The 17,288-nt window shown below is 41.5% G+C and overlaps 1 protein-coding gene across 4 annotated transcripts in view; it reads left to right on the forward strand.

Annotated features, from left to right (window-relative positions):
* Positions 1 to 17,288, forward strand: part of LOC131253146 (DNA-directed RNA polymerase III subunit 1) — a 250,463-nt gene that overhangs the window by 13,453 nt on the left and 219,722 nt on the right. For all 4 annotated transcript variants that reach the window (XM_058253999.1, XM_058253996.1, XM_058253998.1 and 1 more), the window contains one exon: positions 5,515 to 5,671. In XM_058253999.1, the coding sequence (XP_058109982.1) occupies positions 5,515 to 5,671 (157 nt within the window). The remainder of the gene's footprint in view (positions 1 to 5,514; positions 5,672 to 17,288) is intronic.

Below are 17,288 nucleotides of genomic sequence, written 5' to 3' on the forward strand. Positions count from 1 at the left end.
ATGTGTGCACAACGTCAGACTTGGAATATTTTACCCTCAAAGAGTGAATTTCCGGCTACCTTAAATTGACTACGTAAGAAAGAAACAAACTTGTCGTTGGAAGAGGCATTATCTAAAGTTATTGAAGAGATTTTCTTTTCAATGCCCCACTCAACAAGATATTGTAAATGCAGTTGGACATTACCACACCAGTACGAGGAGGAGGAACGTAGCGAAAGTTTATTATCTTCTTTTGTAGTTTCCAATCTGCATCAACGAAGTGTGCGGTTAATGACATGTATCCTTTTCTTTGATTCGATGCCGTCCGCATATTTGAAGTCAAACTTATTCTTGATACGGATGCTAGAAGAGCTTTCAAGTTTGCTTTCTCAATCGCATACATCTTCATGCACTCTTTTCATAGTAAGACGAGAGTCCTCACATCTGGGATTAAGGAATTTGCAAAATCCCATAAAAACTTTACTTTTTACCATGCTGAACGGCTTCTCATTAACTATAACTAATCTTGCAAACCACTCTTTCAGTTTTTACAGATCATACTTATATGTGGAGAGTGTAACTTGTGAGTCATCATTTTCAGAAGCGGTAAATGAAAGCAGCTGTTGTACTCCACTCATCGACGTTTTTGGTCTCTTCACACATTTATCAAGATGCCTCTGATAATGAGTAGTAGAAGAACCAGAATGCTTGCCATAAAGAGTTTTACAATACTTGCATTTAACCTTAACCGAACCATCTGGTAGCGTGATCTCATCAAAAGATTCCCATATTGTGGATCTTTTTTTTTTTTTCCTTTCACTGAACCTGAAGTCGTTTCAACTCTATTTTCCAATGTCTCCCTCCATGATAACAGGAGATATGATTGACGCACCGACACCAGGGGTACTTGGGTTTTCCTCACTAGTCATCTATAAATAAAAAAAATAACGCGGGTAAGGTAAAATCAGAGCTTTTACAGGTTGAAGTAATCAGTCAATTACATTCATGTGTATATATAAATATATAATACGAACAATATCGGGGCCCAATGTTGTTTAATAGCATATGCGATCGCACACTTTTTTTTATTTTTTAATTTTTATTTTACATTTTTCAAAAATTTAAAAAAAATCAGAAAAAATCAGAAAAAATTAATATGTCATTGGCCCTTGAAATACATTTACTTTAAGTAAAATAAAACCAATTACATTTACAATTTTACATAATGAATTAAATATTAAGTCATCATTCATTAACAATTCTACATTCTACAATATAGTTAACATTTAACAAATATGAAATATCAATATTCAACATTCAACACTACATATACATCAACAATCAACATCAACACACTTAGTAAACAAAATGAAGAAGTTATTTATTATTTATCTAATCATATACATTGATCTAGTTGCCATTGTGGCATATCACCACCAGGTCCACCACCACCACCATAATCATCATCATCATTCAAGTCATTTCCTTCTTCTACATACACTTTTTCTTCTTCTGTTTCTTTATCATCTGTACGTACTAATACTTCTTTAACATCCAATGGTGGATGATCTTCAGGCTTGATCATCATTATCACCATCTCCTTCTTCAATCTCCTCAATCACTTCAACGGGTTGACGACTACTACTTGCCCCCCGGCTCCCCTCTATCCTTTGCCTTCGAGTGGTATTACCTTCACCAGGTGTCGATCCGTATTCGACATCTTCAACTTGTGCCCATGTCAGGTCATCTCCAGTAAATACCTGGTGACGCAGGACAGCCCTAATTATGATGCATGCTCATGGAGATAATTAAACAGCGGAAATAAAAGGAATAAATGATCTAAAATTCTAACAATAATCATCATAACTGAGAAAATCATAAAGGAAACATGCAATGGAGCGGGCCATCACTACAACCATGGAGTATGGAATTCAATTACTACTTAGGTTGGATCCGGCGAGGGATGAGACCTCCCGATCTTGCATGGTCACACCCAATCGATCAATGAAGATCACTAGTCCGAAGAACCAAGAAGTTTCTCGGATTAGGGATTTGAGAATTTGGGGATTTAGGGTTTAGATCGGTTCTCAAGATTTTGATCGAAGAGGAATTAGCCAAAACAAAAAAAAATAGAAGAAAGAAAGTTATTACCTTGAGGAAGTTGGAGGGGCACAAGAAGAAATTAGAAGAAGAAGATCAAGGGGAGAGAAGAAGCACCATTAGAGAGAAGAGAGGAAGGAGGCAACCAAAGGGTTTGCTTTTCATTCATCAATAGTTGAAATTCGTGTTTAGGGCTTTACCCCACTTAAATAAGCAAATAAAGACATAAAATTACTAAAATACCCCTAGGATAAGCAAATAAAGATATAAGATTACTAAAAGACCCCTAACTAAGTCAAAAAACGTGCAAATAACATAAGTATGGGAAAGTTTGGGCGCTCGGTCTTCTTTCTCTAATCTTCCTTCACATGTGTCTTCCCTAAGTGGGGTCTTCTATATGTCCAATCACATGTGAAAGGTCTTCAGCTCCTCAATAGTCGCCTATCCACAAGGACGGCACTTGTGGTTGGCGCTTTCTTCGTTGGTACACCTTGAATGCACTTGTGTCCGCATCACCTGGTCCTCTGTCTCTACGAGCCACTCGTCTTCTGCATCCAAGTCATCTAAGCAGATATGGTCAAAGAAACCGGGCTTTTGTTTCCTAGTTTGGTATCGTTCTCACAATTTTTGATTGTATTGAACGAAAACTAAGTTGTTGAGCGTTTTTTTGCTCAAGGCGATTCCTTTTCATGGTATGAATTTGCAAGAAAGAAAGCGCATTTGGCATTAGCTATTTAGGTAATTAATTTAACTTAGGCCTTACACTAAAAAAATTGAAGTTTATAGTTACTAAACAGTCTAAACTTACCACCTCGAACGTGCTCCAATTGCGCTCGCAACCTCTAACAGACCATGTGAGTCCAAGAATTCTCATAGCCAGCTTCTTTAGAGCTGGATCCTTTCTGTTTGGGTCCACTCCATAGGCAGCCCACCAGTCGGCTGTGAAAAACAGTTTAAGTAGGTTAGAGATACTTTGTAGAAAACCTATTTGGAAGACACTAAGACTGACATTCATAGTAGTACTTACTAGGTATTTTCATTGTTCGATGCCTTATTATGATATCCCTTGAGAATATCCCCTCACTTTTTGTGTAGAAGTTTAGCAAAGTTGAGTTCTTGTCCTGTTCTCCTCTATCTGGAATCATTCTTTTCAAGACATCAATAAATCCAACCATATGCATACTTAGTGCTTCTGCTGGATCCAGAGAAGCTAATAAACAGGCTGGGTTATGGATGTAAGCAGTCGAATACAATGGAGATGACATTTGACTGCCCCATCTTCTATTTATAATATCTAAAATCGGCCTGTAATCACGGTCTCTATAGTTAAAATGGTCTATGATCTTATTTTTCGCCCTCTCCATCGCATCATATATGTAGCTCGTTGCAGGCTTCTCATCCCCGTTCACCAATCGCGACACAGTGACTAAGGGCTCGGATGCTTTTAGCTCCTTTGCCACTTGTGTCCAAAAACTTTGAGAAAAGATTGTTTGTTGAACCTGTTTCCCTTCAGCCTTCTTTGACCAAGGCCCACTTGTAAAATTGACCGACACTACAAAGCTTCTAAGTTCTGATTTCTTTGCATGTAATCTTTGTAGTGTTAAAAAGGCTGTAGCGAAACGGGTGACTGCTGGACGTAGCAAGTTACCCCCAATGTGTTTTCTCATTCGACTAAGAAGAAGGGCGTGTTTGTACATAAAGACTGTGATTCTTCTAGCTATTGCAATCACATTTATAGATAATCTAACTATATCTTTTAACATAAGATCAACACAATGGGCCACACAGGGGGTCCAAAATAAACGTCGCCTCTTCTCCATAAGAAGACGACCGGCCATTACATACGAGGCTGCATTGTCTGTAATTACTTGTATAATATATTCCTCACCTATTTCTTCAACTACACTATCTAGTAAGCTAAACAAATATTCTCCTGTGTGTGAATGACCCGATCCATCCACGGACTTCAAGAATATTGTCCCAGCTGGACAATTTACCAAAAAGTTAATGAGAGACCGACCGGATCTATCGGTCCATCCATCAGCCATTAGTGAACACCCATATGTTTTCCATGATTCCTTATATTCAGTTATGAAGGATCGTGTATATTCAGTTTCAGTTTTTAGGCATGTCTCCCTCATTTCATATATATATATATATATATGGTGTGGGTCGAGTTGAGTTCGAACTGAGTTGAGTCGAGTGACCTAGTGGTTGAACTCGACTCGAATTTGGACTCGAGTTCCAAAATGTGACTCGACTCAACTCGTTCCACTGAGTCGAGGCGAGTTTTTTCGAGTCAAGTCGAACGAGTTTATTGAGTTGACTCGGCTCATGACCAGGTCTACCTGGGATAATCTTCTTCCCATTGTCCTAAAACCAACACCGTCTAACCTGGACATTATAGGTTAGCCTGATTATTAGACCATGTGCAACAAGAGCTCTCCATGGGAATGTCCATCAGCTTGTGACAATCAATCCATTAGAGAAGGTCCTCATTTCTTGTGTAATGTGGTTCTCCCTACTTTTGTATGTGAAGCGAGTGATATTGAAGTCTTTGCACTGAAAACTATAGTTTCCATTTTTCTTGGATGTGATTACTCTTCCCACGATTATGCCTGACGACAACGAGAACTGTCACAGGGCTTGTAAATGACTAAAAAAAACCCTGAAAAATTTGCGGCCACTTCTTTGGGCAACCAATTACCTGGTAATGCAGGGGCATTTTCACACCGGGCTCGAGTGGGGTGGCTGGTGGGATACAGGGGCACACTCGGGGTGGGTGGCTCGTGTGAGGCGGTACCCATGTGATGTGGGGCCCACGAGGGGGGTTTGGCTGTGGTCCTAACCCATGGGATGTGGGGCTTGGGCTATGAGATAAAGGGATTGATTCGCCATGCTCTATTAGTTCGAGCTTTTAGAGCAAGTGGTTAATTGTCCTGCATCACCGTGTCATTCTACTTTGTAATTTTCTTTTTGATTCTTCGCCCTGGCTGTTTACTTAGGCTCGTTTTCAAAGAAATTATTCATAACCCTTCAAAAAATGGTAACATACGGTTGATGATGGTGTAGAGAAGGTGGTGTGATGAGGTCTCTACAACTATGCTCTGGTTCCATGTTTATTTCCATGATATAATGAAGGAGAAGAAAAGAGGAAAGGGATGGAGAGGAAAAGCCATTTGGGAGATATGTTTGCATTACCACCTCACTTTATTTGTATTCTTCGCAATCTTTATCACTTACAACTAAGAAAGCTTATCTCTACACTTAACAACTAACAAACCTTATCTTATCTCTAGAGTAATACAAAAGAAAGGTACAATGCTGGTGTACTGAGTGAATACATGCACACTCACCTACTCCATTCTCTTACATTTCAGTTTGTCACATAGTTGATTGGGATATTGACATTTCTTGATAAAAATGTCTTAATAGTCGTGTGCTCGGATACTTCTTATGGAGAAAGATCGCAAAAAATTTCTCAAAAAGATGAGGAGTCCCAATGAAGATGTGTTGCAGAAGAATGCCAATGCAAAGAAAGTGGTAGAAAAGTGTAAAGCTTCTCGGTGCCTCCATTGTGGATATATAAATGGTTTGTCTTCTGAACCAGGACTTCTTTCAGTTTGGTCATGTTGTTGGCTGTGATATATTTCATCAAGTGTTGGTCTTCTACTCATTTGTTATCATAAAAATTGAGCAAGATTATATTTAGGTGAAGTATTTTATTTGATGAAATTTCTCATTTCGTATGAATGGAATCTAGATGAGTTGTTTAGTTTATTTATTTATTTATTTTTTTTCTGTTTTGCTCACTCGTTCAATTCCTGCTATTTGTCACATGATTTTTCTTTTGAATTCGACCTTGTATGTACTTTCCGTTTCTTGCTTAGTAATTGACATAGGTAAAGGATGAGTAGATCAATATGTGTTCAACAAGACACGTATGCAAGATACTCTAAAAAACAGGAAAATAGGATGTCAGTTGCCTGCCTGATTGTGACAATACATCGGAGAAGAAAGAAGAGATGAATATTGGTTACAGAACAAGAGATGCAAAGATGTATATGTCTGTGAAAAATATGAACATTAGATGTGGTGGCCATAACGCCCAAAATTTTCCCTTTAGTTCTTCAGCCCAATATCTCACATTAGGTATGAGCCTTGTTTATATACTTGGTTCCAAACCTTAGTGGTTTGCTTGTTTGCTTCGGTGTCACTTGGTCACCCAACCAGAGTACAATACCTAGTTGTGGAACGTTTATCAACGTTAACATTGACCATGTGGTTCCTTACTCATGCCTCAGTGGTAGACTCACAAGAGTTTCAACATGAGGTCATGGGTTCAAGTGCGTGCGTTAAAAACACACACACACACACACACACACACAAACACTAACCATGCACATGCTGGAGAAAGGGAATGGATGCACATGTGCCACATGGAATATCTGAAGAGATGTGTAGTTATTCTGGAGAATTCTGTGAACAGTGTTTATGTTAGCTGTGTAGACTTTTCATAAATCGGTTTGCCTCACCAACTGCATTTGTGTGGTCATATGTAGTGATACATAGATGGGTGCCAAGGAAAATGATAGTTAAGTTTCCAAACCATTATCTGGTAGATATGGGATCAGTAATAACTTTTCTAGCATTGACTTGAAGACAGGGTTGTCCTTGATAATTTAGGCAATATGCTAGGTCCCTTGAGAGTTTCTTGGAGAAAATAGAGAGCATGAGTCCTTTTGTAGATGAAGATTCTCCATTTCAAGTTAGCTACTTCAATACCCAATACTTCAACTTCATGAGAACCTTACTGTTTAAAAACGTGACCGAGTTGATTCTCCAATCTTTCAATAGGGGATAACACAAGGAGGATTGTGCATTCTTTCCTCAAATTTACATTGCAGCAGGACCATATGAAAGAATATTTTGCTATTAGAGAAAACCACTTATGTCGTGGGAAAAAGCTGACACTGATGACCTCTTTGTGGTGATCATTGAAAGAGATTCCAGGAACACGATTTGTTGGGCCAGATCTGGTTCATATCCATGCTGAATTACGGTTTTGGTGAATTGGGATCTCTGTGAAACCTGTCAGATTAGCTTGGTGTTAGTCACTACAGAAGCTAATGATGTGGCTGATAGTCTTGCGAAGCACGGTAAAATCAGGTCCAGCAGCAGTTATAAGGAGTTTAGGAGATTAGTTTGTGCTCTATTTCAGGCTGTGTTCCCCCTGTTCAGAGGAGCTGTGCCTGCTGTTTCATTGTTTGTTTTGCTTCTTTCGTTGTATTCTGTTTGTTGAAGCTGTTGCCTGTTTTGGCTCTGCTTTTGAATAAAATTTTCATTACCAATAAAAAATGCACTCATGTCATTATTATTATTATTATTGTTTTTATCTTTATTTTTATTTTTAAAACCACTTATGTTGGGTTCTCCATTTAATGAAGTATGCAATGAATTTGAATTGCTAGGAGGCTCCCTTTCTATCATTAGCAACATTATTGAAAAGAATTATCACCTAGAAAAGGCCTGCACACCATCCTTCTTAACCAATACAATTGACTCTCATGTAACCATGATGCCTCCTTTATCCTTATGCGTCAACAACACTAATAAAAACCAATCCTCTTGTGAATTGTTGTAGACGAGAATGTCATTAAAATACATGACGATAAACTTGGCTATGAACAGCTGTTGGATCTATATCACCACCTGCATGAATATGCGGGGTGTGTTTGTTAGGCGAAATGGCATGGCTAACCATTCATACAATCCATCCTTGTTTCAAAATGCATTCTTCTATTAGTCCCTAAAGATGGATTTCTATATGATGATAAATACCGAAAAGACTTTAGCAATCCTCATCATGTTAAGCATGTCGTCGAGGTGTGGGATCAGTGAAGGATATTTGTTGTTATCTTATTGATGGGATTCACTATCTGCCATCCTTTATTGGCGCCAATAATGGTGGCACAGTGCTTGAACTGAGGCTGTCATGAATGGGACCTTATCCTAATAATGCCTCCACTTGCCAAAAATGTTGGTGTGCTCCATCGGATTCATTCGGTATGTTGGAAGATTCAGCCACGGTGCGTTAGTTATCAAATCAGTTATGTTCTTATTGTCACGTATGATTGACGATTCTTTCAGCAACTCATTAGAGATCAAATCCTAAAAGCAGGACAGTTCAAAAAAAAAAAAAACTGCAAATGGTTGGCTGGAAGCTTCCCTGGTTGAATGAGGCTCGCTCTCGCCCCCTATTGAGGCAGACATAATCCCTTGCTCCTGGCTTTCTTCAATGGAATTGACCATATTGAATTGTGTTAAAGTTGGCTTTGCCTATTTAAGTTCTTCGTTTCTCATAGTTTTGAGATTCATAGGCATCCCTTTGTACATGAAATTGTACTTGTTGTGACCTAGATGATTCACATCTCTGTCATACGGCCATGGTCTTCCCAGCAATGTGTGTGATTTTCATTAGAATGATCTCACACGAGTGATTCCTCATGATTGCCTAGACTAGTTTATCAAGAAACTCTTGGTCATGGGGATCAATGTACTGTTGACCTGCTTACCTGGCTTGTGGTGCTTTTGAGCTTTTGGTTTCAACTTAACTGCCCTGATTTGTGAAGCCACATCCATGCTACTGCCTCCGTGAATGAGATAACTTTGATAGCTTTCCCACTATAAAATACTCATGAATGGAAAATATTGGTCGCCAACCAATCTTCTTTTGCTTCTCATATTGACGCTGTCAGCATTCTCCTGACCACATTGATAGGTTATTCTCTTCGAGGCCATCTATGCCTCTCTTAGGTTCTTGATCATCTTCTTCTTAGACATGTTCCCATCCACCTGCCATTTGGTCTGCCATGAATCCTTCTTCATGCGATCCGTCTTCCTGTCCATAGCAGAATTGGATATTGCCTGAGGGCATTCTGCTAGGTAATGTCTGTGGCCTCCATACTTAAAACAAATGTTGTTTGATGTCCCTTGATCCTGCACAACAGGCCCTATGTGTCAAACTTTTGGGGAGGAGAATTTACTGATTGATTAATGCCATTATTGCTAATTTTAGTGTTTTGGCCCATCCTGTCATCTCAGGGAAAATTACCACGAGATGCGACTTGTTGAGTAATAGCAGGCCGCGACATGGAGTTCCTGGCAGTAAGAGCGAGGAGTAGTCGTGTACTCCCAGCTTGAAATCTGCTGCTTCTGGCCATTATCTTTTGTTCTAGTACTTTCCTTGCCATCTGGTATGCCTCTTCCATACTGTTCAGTTGAACCGTCTCCATGTCTTGTTGGATGTCAGATGCAGGTGTAGTAACCTGCTATTAGCTACTTCACCTTTTCCGTAAAATGACAATTGATCACCAATTCATAATACTATTGTGTATATTCCTCCACAGTCGGGTTCTCTTGACACAGTGAGAAGAGCTCCTGTAATGAGTTGTCTCGCAATACAGAGGCAGAAATCTCTGCTTCAGCCTCACCTCATTTCCTCGCTGCTGTCCATAGGAGGAAGGCCAGAACGATGCAAGTCTTCCAACAACATACCATTAATGTTGGGCAATACACTTGAATTTCATATCCACAAGCATAACTTTATGGCTTCATCCATTTCATACCATTAGAAATACCTTCCCATGGACTTTAGCCATTTATTGCAACCGGGATCCAAATTACCATCATAACATGGGATCTCAATCTTCACCCACTTGGTGGGATCCTCACTGTGGAAATTTTGTCCTTCCTCGGGAAAATTTGGGTAATCCTCTCGAGGGGGAACAAGTGCCCTTGGACCCTGTCGCGGGTAGCGAGGTTGTTGGACTTCTGGTTCTAGGTTTTATTTCATGATCATGATGGTAGTATTCTTTAATCAGTCCCTGATGCAGGACATGAAAATTTGAAGATGCAATGCAGGATTCCAGGCTTTAGATCATACTAGTTCAGAAACAGTCACACAAATTCCACATCTCACATAAAGTCAAGCATTCAATCAAGGGGAATCTATGCGGGTCCAGGCCTCAAGGGGAATCTATGCGGGTCCAGGCCTACATATGTTAGGGCTAGATCAATAAAAGTTATAGACCAAACACTACTCAAAGTTATCTACACGTGCACATAAATATTTCCCCAATCCAAGTGATTTGCGGATTTCAATTCCAGGAACCCTAGGGTTGAAGAAAAGGGCGTGAAAATTGGGATTTAAGACAATCTAGGGTTAGGGTTAGGGAAATCAAGTAAGAGAGGAGTGAAAGAGAAGAAAGAGTGAACCTGACGCCAGCCCGCGCGTGTGGACAACAAGCTAAGCTTGACGCACGTGCGCTGGTGGCTGTCCGCACGTGCGCGGGGCCCACGAACCCAGAAAACCCTCCTTGGGTTTGGTCGGCCAGGGCTGGGCTAAAAACCCCCCAAGTTTCGGCCCGATCCGACGTACAGTTCGTATGTGGTGCTCCGTTGAAGTTTCAGCCCTCTTGCAGGGCCAGATTCCGGAAATCTGTTGTAGAGAAGGAATGACTTCGAAATAACGATGGATTTGCAGGTGGAATGACTGTAGGAGAAGAGGAATATGGATGGTAGAAGGTAGGGGTGAATCGGGATGGGTGTGGCTTTGTACCACAGTAGTTAGCCCTTCGAAGAAGGAAGGGTTTTGCACCCAATTAGGCTTTTACAATTTAGAAAGGAGCAAGAAAACACAGAAAATTTATTCAATCTTCCATGAGAAAAAGACTACAAGGGGTGTTTATTTATAATAAAATCTTATACCCCAAAACTCGCGCCATGTGTGCAACCTATTACTTATAGATGAAGTAATCATAAATAACAACTAATCAAAGCAATCTAAACCGTCCATGATGTTCCTAATAACAAAAATAACAAAGACTCAAAGTACTAGATCGTTTAGAATAGTGGGCCATGATCATGAGAACCCATGGTGGGATTCACATGACGATCGAGTCCACTCCAAGGGACCAAAACTTAGTCCTCTAGCTAGGAGGCCCTCCCTGGACATCGTCATCGATCCAGATCAATGGTGTGGTGTCACGCCCCAGACTCGGTAACCAGACTCACAAGGAACCCAATAGCCGGTTCTGATCGCAACAACCTCCGTAGTACCCCATTCTTGGCTCTTGAGGCAGTTTTCGATCCTGGGATCTTACAAGGAGGATTTTCATAATCATATATTCATTTCGATACGAGCATACCCAAGATCGCAACAAGTAAATCTTAGAAATAACAAAGGAACGCAACAAAATCCACTATGAATTTGAACTTTTCAAGTACAAGGCTGAAAGGAAATATATGAGGTAACAGAAGAAAGAAGGAAATATCTGCAACATTGGGGTCCTCGGTTCAACTCCTATCCAAGCTCTGCCACTATGACGCTGAGCTAAGATCTCCTGCACGCATCAATCGTGTATAAGCTTATGGAAAGCTTAGAGGGTGTTGAAGGTGTGTGACAATAGTGCACAGAAGAATAATAGGGGATGCAGACGGGAAACATGATCAATACCAATATCACTAGCCTTACCAAGGTTAAGCCATGAATGCAGGAAGCCATACCAAGGCTATGTAATGCAATAAGGCTTATACAGCCGATACCAACGCAATGCGAAGTAATGCCAATGCTCATAACCAGTCCACATATCCAATACAGTTCCATTATAAAGGATATCACCAGGGTCTAATGCACTACAGGATGACTGCCGCTCTCAAGACCGTACAGTCAAACGAGCGTAAGAGACCACACTACCCGCCTGTGGACAGCTAATCACCAGCAAGGCTCGACGGTAGCGGACCTACTCACGAGTTGGTCAGACTCAGCCTAGTAATGCCCACTCACTTGGGCGGATAAGGCCACATCCCATCTCAACCGACTTCACGACAGTGGGAGACGCTGCTTAACGGTGTAAGGCACTCGGCGCTTATGATTTCCACTCGGTCACGGCGTTGAGGCGTCCTCTAGGTATCTTGTAGATTTAAGAGGCTTTCACCCAGGGATATCCTATTCATCCCAAATGCGTAAATGATATATTTCCGGTGTCCACATACAGCCATCCACGAATATACCTGTGGAGGCAAGGCCCTGGTGAAATAAGGGCGACCATATCTATGAGATGCGGTGCCAGATGCATGAGTCATGCATACCAATCATGCACTAGCTCCAAGCACTCAATGTGCACGAGAGGGGAACTCCATCCCTCTATCATATCAACCCAAAGACCATGCACAAATGAAATCCAAACACACTATGATGCATATGGGTCATGAGGATGCGCCATACGGCGATGATGACTCAGAACATACTCCTTCCCAAGGAGGGAATCAAGTCTAGGTACTTAGACAATTAATCTAAGGAATAAGCCTCTAGTGGGGGCCCAATACTTTGGGGTAGCCCACATAGCTAAAGAGGGCAATATATAAGCCTAAAGTAATGAGCCGGCCTAACGAGAGCCTATGGTAGGCCTTAAACCACCCATAGCAACCCATGGGCCTACCTTAGGGCCACCAAGGAGGACATCCAACCTCAACTGGATCCCAAAAGGTAGCCCGTCACTACTCGAATATGAAACAAGGCCCAAGGCCTAAGCAATCCATGGCCTAGTGGGCTATACACCAAGCCCAACACATAGGCAATATGGTGGGCCCTCAGGCAAGGTTTGGGCCCAACCGTAAAGGTCATTAATCCATATATTGTGGTGGGCTTAGTGGGCAGCCCATCACTCAAACCACATGGGCAATTCACATGTATAAGTCAAGTGAGTTGGGCCTATAACCCGGCCCAAGCATAGAGTTGATTTGGTGGGCAACCAAGGGCCCAACCATGTGTGTAATCCGGCCCATAAACCCATCACAATGATATGGTAAAAATGGCCCAAGGGTCCAAGGGGCCTATCTAGAAAGTTCCAGCCCTTTATGGGCCTAAAGAATCTAACAACTAGCTACATACATGGGTTCATTAACATCCAACTATGTTGGGTCTGAGAAATGCATTGATTAAGCCCAAGAATTAGGTGATTTAAAGTATGATTTATTCCTTTTAAGGAGCCACAATGTGGTGGGCTCCATTCCTCAAAATATCAGCCCAAAGGCCAAGCATTTTAATAATATATTGCTGGATTTTTAACCCAATAGGTTTATGGGCCTGTTGGAGCCCAGAAGGTGATCCATTTGGTTAGGACATTAATCTAAGTAGTTCAGTCATCAAGTCAGAGGGCCCCACCACATAGGATTACATTACATTATACTGGGAATTAGGTGGGCCACACAAAGGAAGGCCAGGGGGAGAAAACATACATCATGGTGGGCCACAAAAAGGGGTGGACGGCTAGCCCACGCTTGACGTCCCAGCCTTGGGGGTCTGACTTGGTGGGCCGGTCCAGCCCTCGCCATAAATCACACAGATGTCCGTTGGGCCTAAAAATTTGTAGGTGGGTCCTATCATGGGTGGGCCACCTTCTGGCAAAATTTTAGATTTTTCTGAGCTAGGAAAGTATTTTTATGAATTAAAAGAAAACTGGCTGTCTGGGGTGGGCCAAAGGTCTCCAAAAATTAGGGAAAATTGATTTTAACATCCCCACATATGTATAGTACAAGGTAGGGTCCACCAAAGTGGCCCACCTATTCAAAAACTATTTTATATTTTAAGTTTTCCAGACTGTAATGTTGCTGGAATTTACAGCAGAAAATCCAGCAATGTATGTTGCTGTACCAACTTTGGGCACTCCAATGGAGTGGGTCCAGAGCCTCTAAAAATCTGAAAATTTAGGGCCAAGGTCCCTCATCATGTATACAACAAGGAAAAGTCTAATAAGATTGCCCACCATCAGAGAAAATATTTTTAAATTATGGTTTTATGTGGGACAATGTTGCTGAAATTTACAGCAGAACATCCAGCAACATACCCATATTGGCCCACTCTTTTGGAGACCCAAATGAGATCAGTTGAGGCTGAAATTTGGCATGCTTATAGGTGGGACATACACTTTCAAAAGTCATATATTACTTGGTACAAAACTCCCCACCAAAAGCCCCAAAATCTGGCCTCAAGTTGACCCAAAAATCTGTCCAGATAGTTCTGGACGGCAACATATAACTGAAAAGAATTAAATATAAACATTATTTAAAATGGAATTTAACCCCAGAGCATCATGTTGTGGACCACCCTAATGGGCCCCACAAATATCCGGACCTTCCCCATCATCAAGAACCCCTTGCATGTGCCCCATTTAGGTGGATTTTTGGGCCACATGTCTAAGGATGGACTGCCATGGGCGTCCAACCTCTATGAACGGTCTGGATTTTTGTTGGTCCACAAGGTGGGCCACACACACATGATCAGAATGCTAACATCAAAGAAAAGTAAAGGATCGGCCACAAGAGGAGGGGCATTGCCACATTGAGGCCCTCCCCTTCATCACACATGCATATTCATTCCATTATACAAGATACACAAGATATACATGGATCATGGGATTCCTACTTAGGATCTATGGTGGAGATCCACTCTCCATCAAGGATCAAGGGTCTAGATGACCCAAGGATCCCTGATCTAAGGAAGAAAAGGCCATGAAGGGGTCCATGGAGAATGGCCCCTTGCATGTACATGCATGCAATGTAGGATGAGTTTCAAACCACATCCATGGAGTCTTGGGGCCACCATCAGCTCTTGATGGGCCCCACATACCCTAATATGAAAGAAGAGAGAGAGGATAGCTACAATGCAAGGAAATCTAAAGATTTGAAGAACACGCACTCACCTCTTAAGGATCCTACTCCAAAGTTACATCAATATACTCTCCACGCTCCAAGGAATATGTTTCAATGGGTGAGATGGGTTGTTGAAGGCTAGATGGGAGGGGATTAGAGGGAGAAGGGGCTGGATCGAAGGAGAGGGTGGGGGGTGTTTGGAGGCGTTGCTAGGAGAAGAGAGAGGAGAGAGTAGAGAGAGATGAGAGGAAGAGAGAGAGAGAGATGTTGTAGGAGTGCAATCATCACTCTCTCTCCTAGATAAGAGAAATATCATCATAGCTTATGGTGATATAAACTATGTTGCTAGGCTAGGAGTAGGGATGGGTGGTGGGTAGTGTAGGTTATGGAATTTTGGGTGGTGTTGGGTAGTGTGTGTTGGAACTTGCACCAAGGGATGGGCCATCATAGAAAAACATGTACACCACTCCTAGGTGGGCCACGTGATCATGATCAAGGGCTAGAAAATGAGATGCATACAACTTATGCTCTACATATGGGATGGTCGCACAAGACACGTCATCGGAACTGCAACGACGATGTGAACGAGATGGCATAGGTTTCGGCTCGATCCGAGTCGGGTTTACATGACCGGATTTAAGGATGACCACAAACACTATTCGAGGGTCGCGGGTCGCCGGCATTCGACCGGTAGGACCCCGGGAACAAGAGAAACGAAATGCACGCTCATACACACACATGCACTCGGGTCGGGTCTTACATGGGGCCCTCCTTTCGTATGTCCGTAGGGGCGTGCGTGTGCGCGTGATGTCCCCATCAATCCCATATGCCTGGGAGAGCATTCCTTGATTCGATATTCGCCCCAGGATTGTTGCAAGATGATAGAGGTTAATAGTTATCCATCTCACCAACTCTATAGCAGTCATCCTTGCCCATTAGGGCATTCGACTGTGTGCTGTAACTTGTGTTCATGTCACTAATATGTTTATCAGCGTTTTCATCCTTTGCTGTAGGGGTTCTGACATATTGTTCATGTTCTCATCTGATATCTCACAATTATTGACAGTCCCACGTCTAGTGCACATACATGGGTAGATCTGACTTAAAGATCACGTGTGAATGTTGATCTCGAGGGATTCATCCATAATGTGGAGCGCTTACACGCAATGGTCCAAAGATGTAGATCTGATTGTAAATCCAATGTGACGCATGCTGAGACAGCAGGCTGAAAATGTAGATCTGCGCATATCTGATTATAGATCAAACTGAGGAGTGCTGAGACATAGCTGTCCAAAGATACAGATCTAAATATATACAACTGTAGATCTAAGATAAGGAGAGATGAAACAACAGGCCAAAGATGCAGATTTGGACATATTCAGTCGTAGATCTAAGATGGGCGTGCTGAGACATAACGGGTCAAAGATGCAGATTTGAACAAATCTGATTGTAGATCCAAGATGAGGTGTTAAGACAGTGAGCCAGCGGTGCAGATCTGAACAGTTCTAATTGTAGATCTTAGATGAGGGGCATTGAAGCACACTGGACTTAAGATGCAGATTTGTGTTTGCAATAGTGTGATCTGATCATTAGATTTTTTCCCCCCCGCATGTGTGTATGGAGAGCAGTTTAATTTGGCATCTATATTTCTTGAGGTATAATTTCGAGGACTGGAACTTTCAAATTCTTCATTATCTCAGCTTAGATCATGTTGGGTAAACACCCTGCTTGTTTGTCCTGTGTTCCGTTCCACAAGTTGTATTTTGATGAAAATAGACTTCGTATTGCCACGTGTAGGAATGTTGGCAGGTAAGAGGATGGAGTTAGTGGATATGATGAAATGAAGGAGAGTTAACATAGCTTGCGTAAAGGAGAAACTGAATAGGGGCAAAAATTTAAACTGATGGATATAAACTTTCATATAATGGTTGACAACGATTCAAAGAAGTTATAGATGTTAAGCGAGTAAGTGATAAGCTTTTACTAATAACGCTTGTGCCGGGAGAGGAGATATTCAATGTCATTAGAGCATGTGTCGATGGTAGGGTTAGAGGATAGAATAAAGAGTCATTTCTATGAGGATATAGATGGACTAATGCATGGAGTTCCTAATGGAGTGAGGATATCCATATGAGGCAACTTAACTGGCCATGTAGGAGAAGATAATAAAGGATATCAAAGGGTACATGGAGGATATGGTTTTGAAAGGAGATGCTCTCCTTGACTTTGCTATTGCGGAGAATCTAGCTCTAGCTAACACACACTTTGAAAAGAAAGACGAATATCATGGGAGAGTTTGACTATACAACATAGGGTAATGGTTGTGCATATTTACATTAAGCGATGGAAGAGAATGAGGGAAATTAATAGTTGTCCAAAAATGAAGTGGTGAAATTTAAAAGGAAAGTGAGTAATGTTATTTAGGAATAAATTAATGGAAGAAGGAAAGTGCAATTTTGTGGAAGAAGTTAATATTATCTAGAATGATATGGCTA

This window comes from Magnolia sinica, chromosome 8 (assembly GCF_029962835.1).
Source record: "Magnolia sinica isolate HGM2019 chromosome 8, MsV1, whole genome shotgun sequence".
Taxonomy (NCBI): domain Eukaryota; kingdom Viridiplantae; phylum Streptophyta; class Magnoliopsida; order Magnoliales; family Magnoliaceae; genus Magnolia; species Magnolia sinica.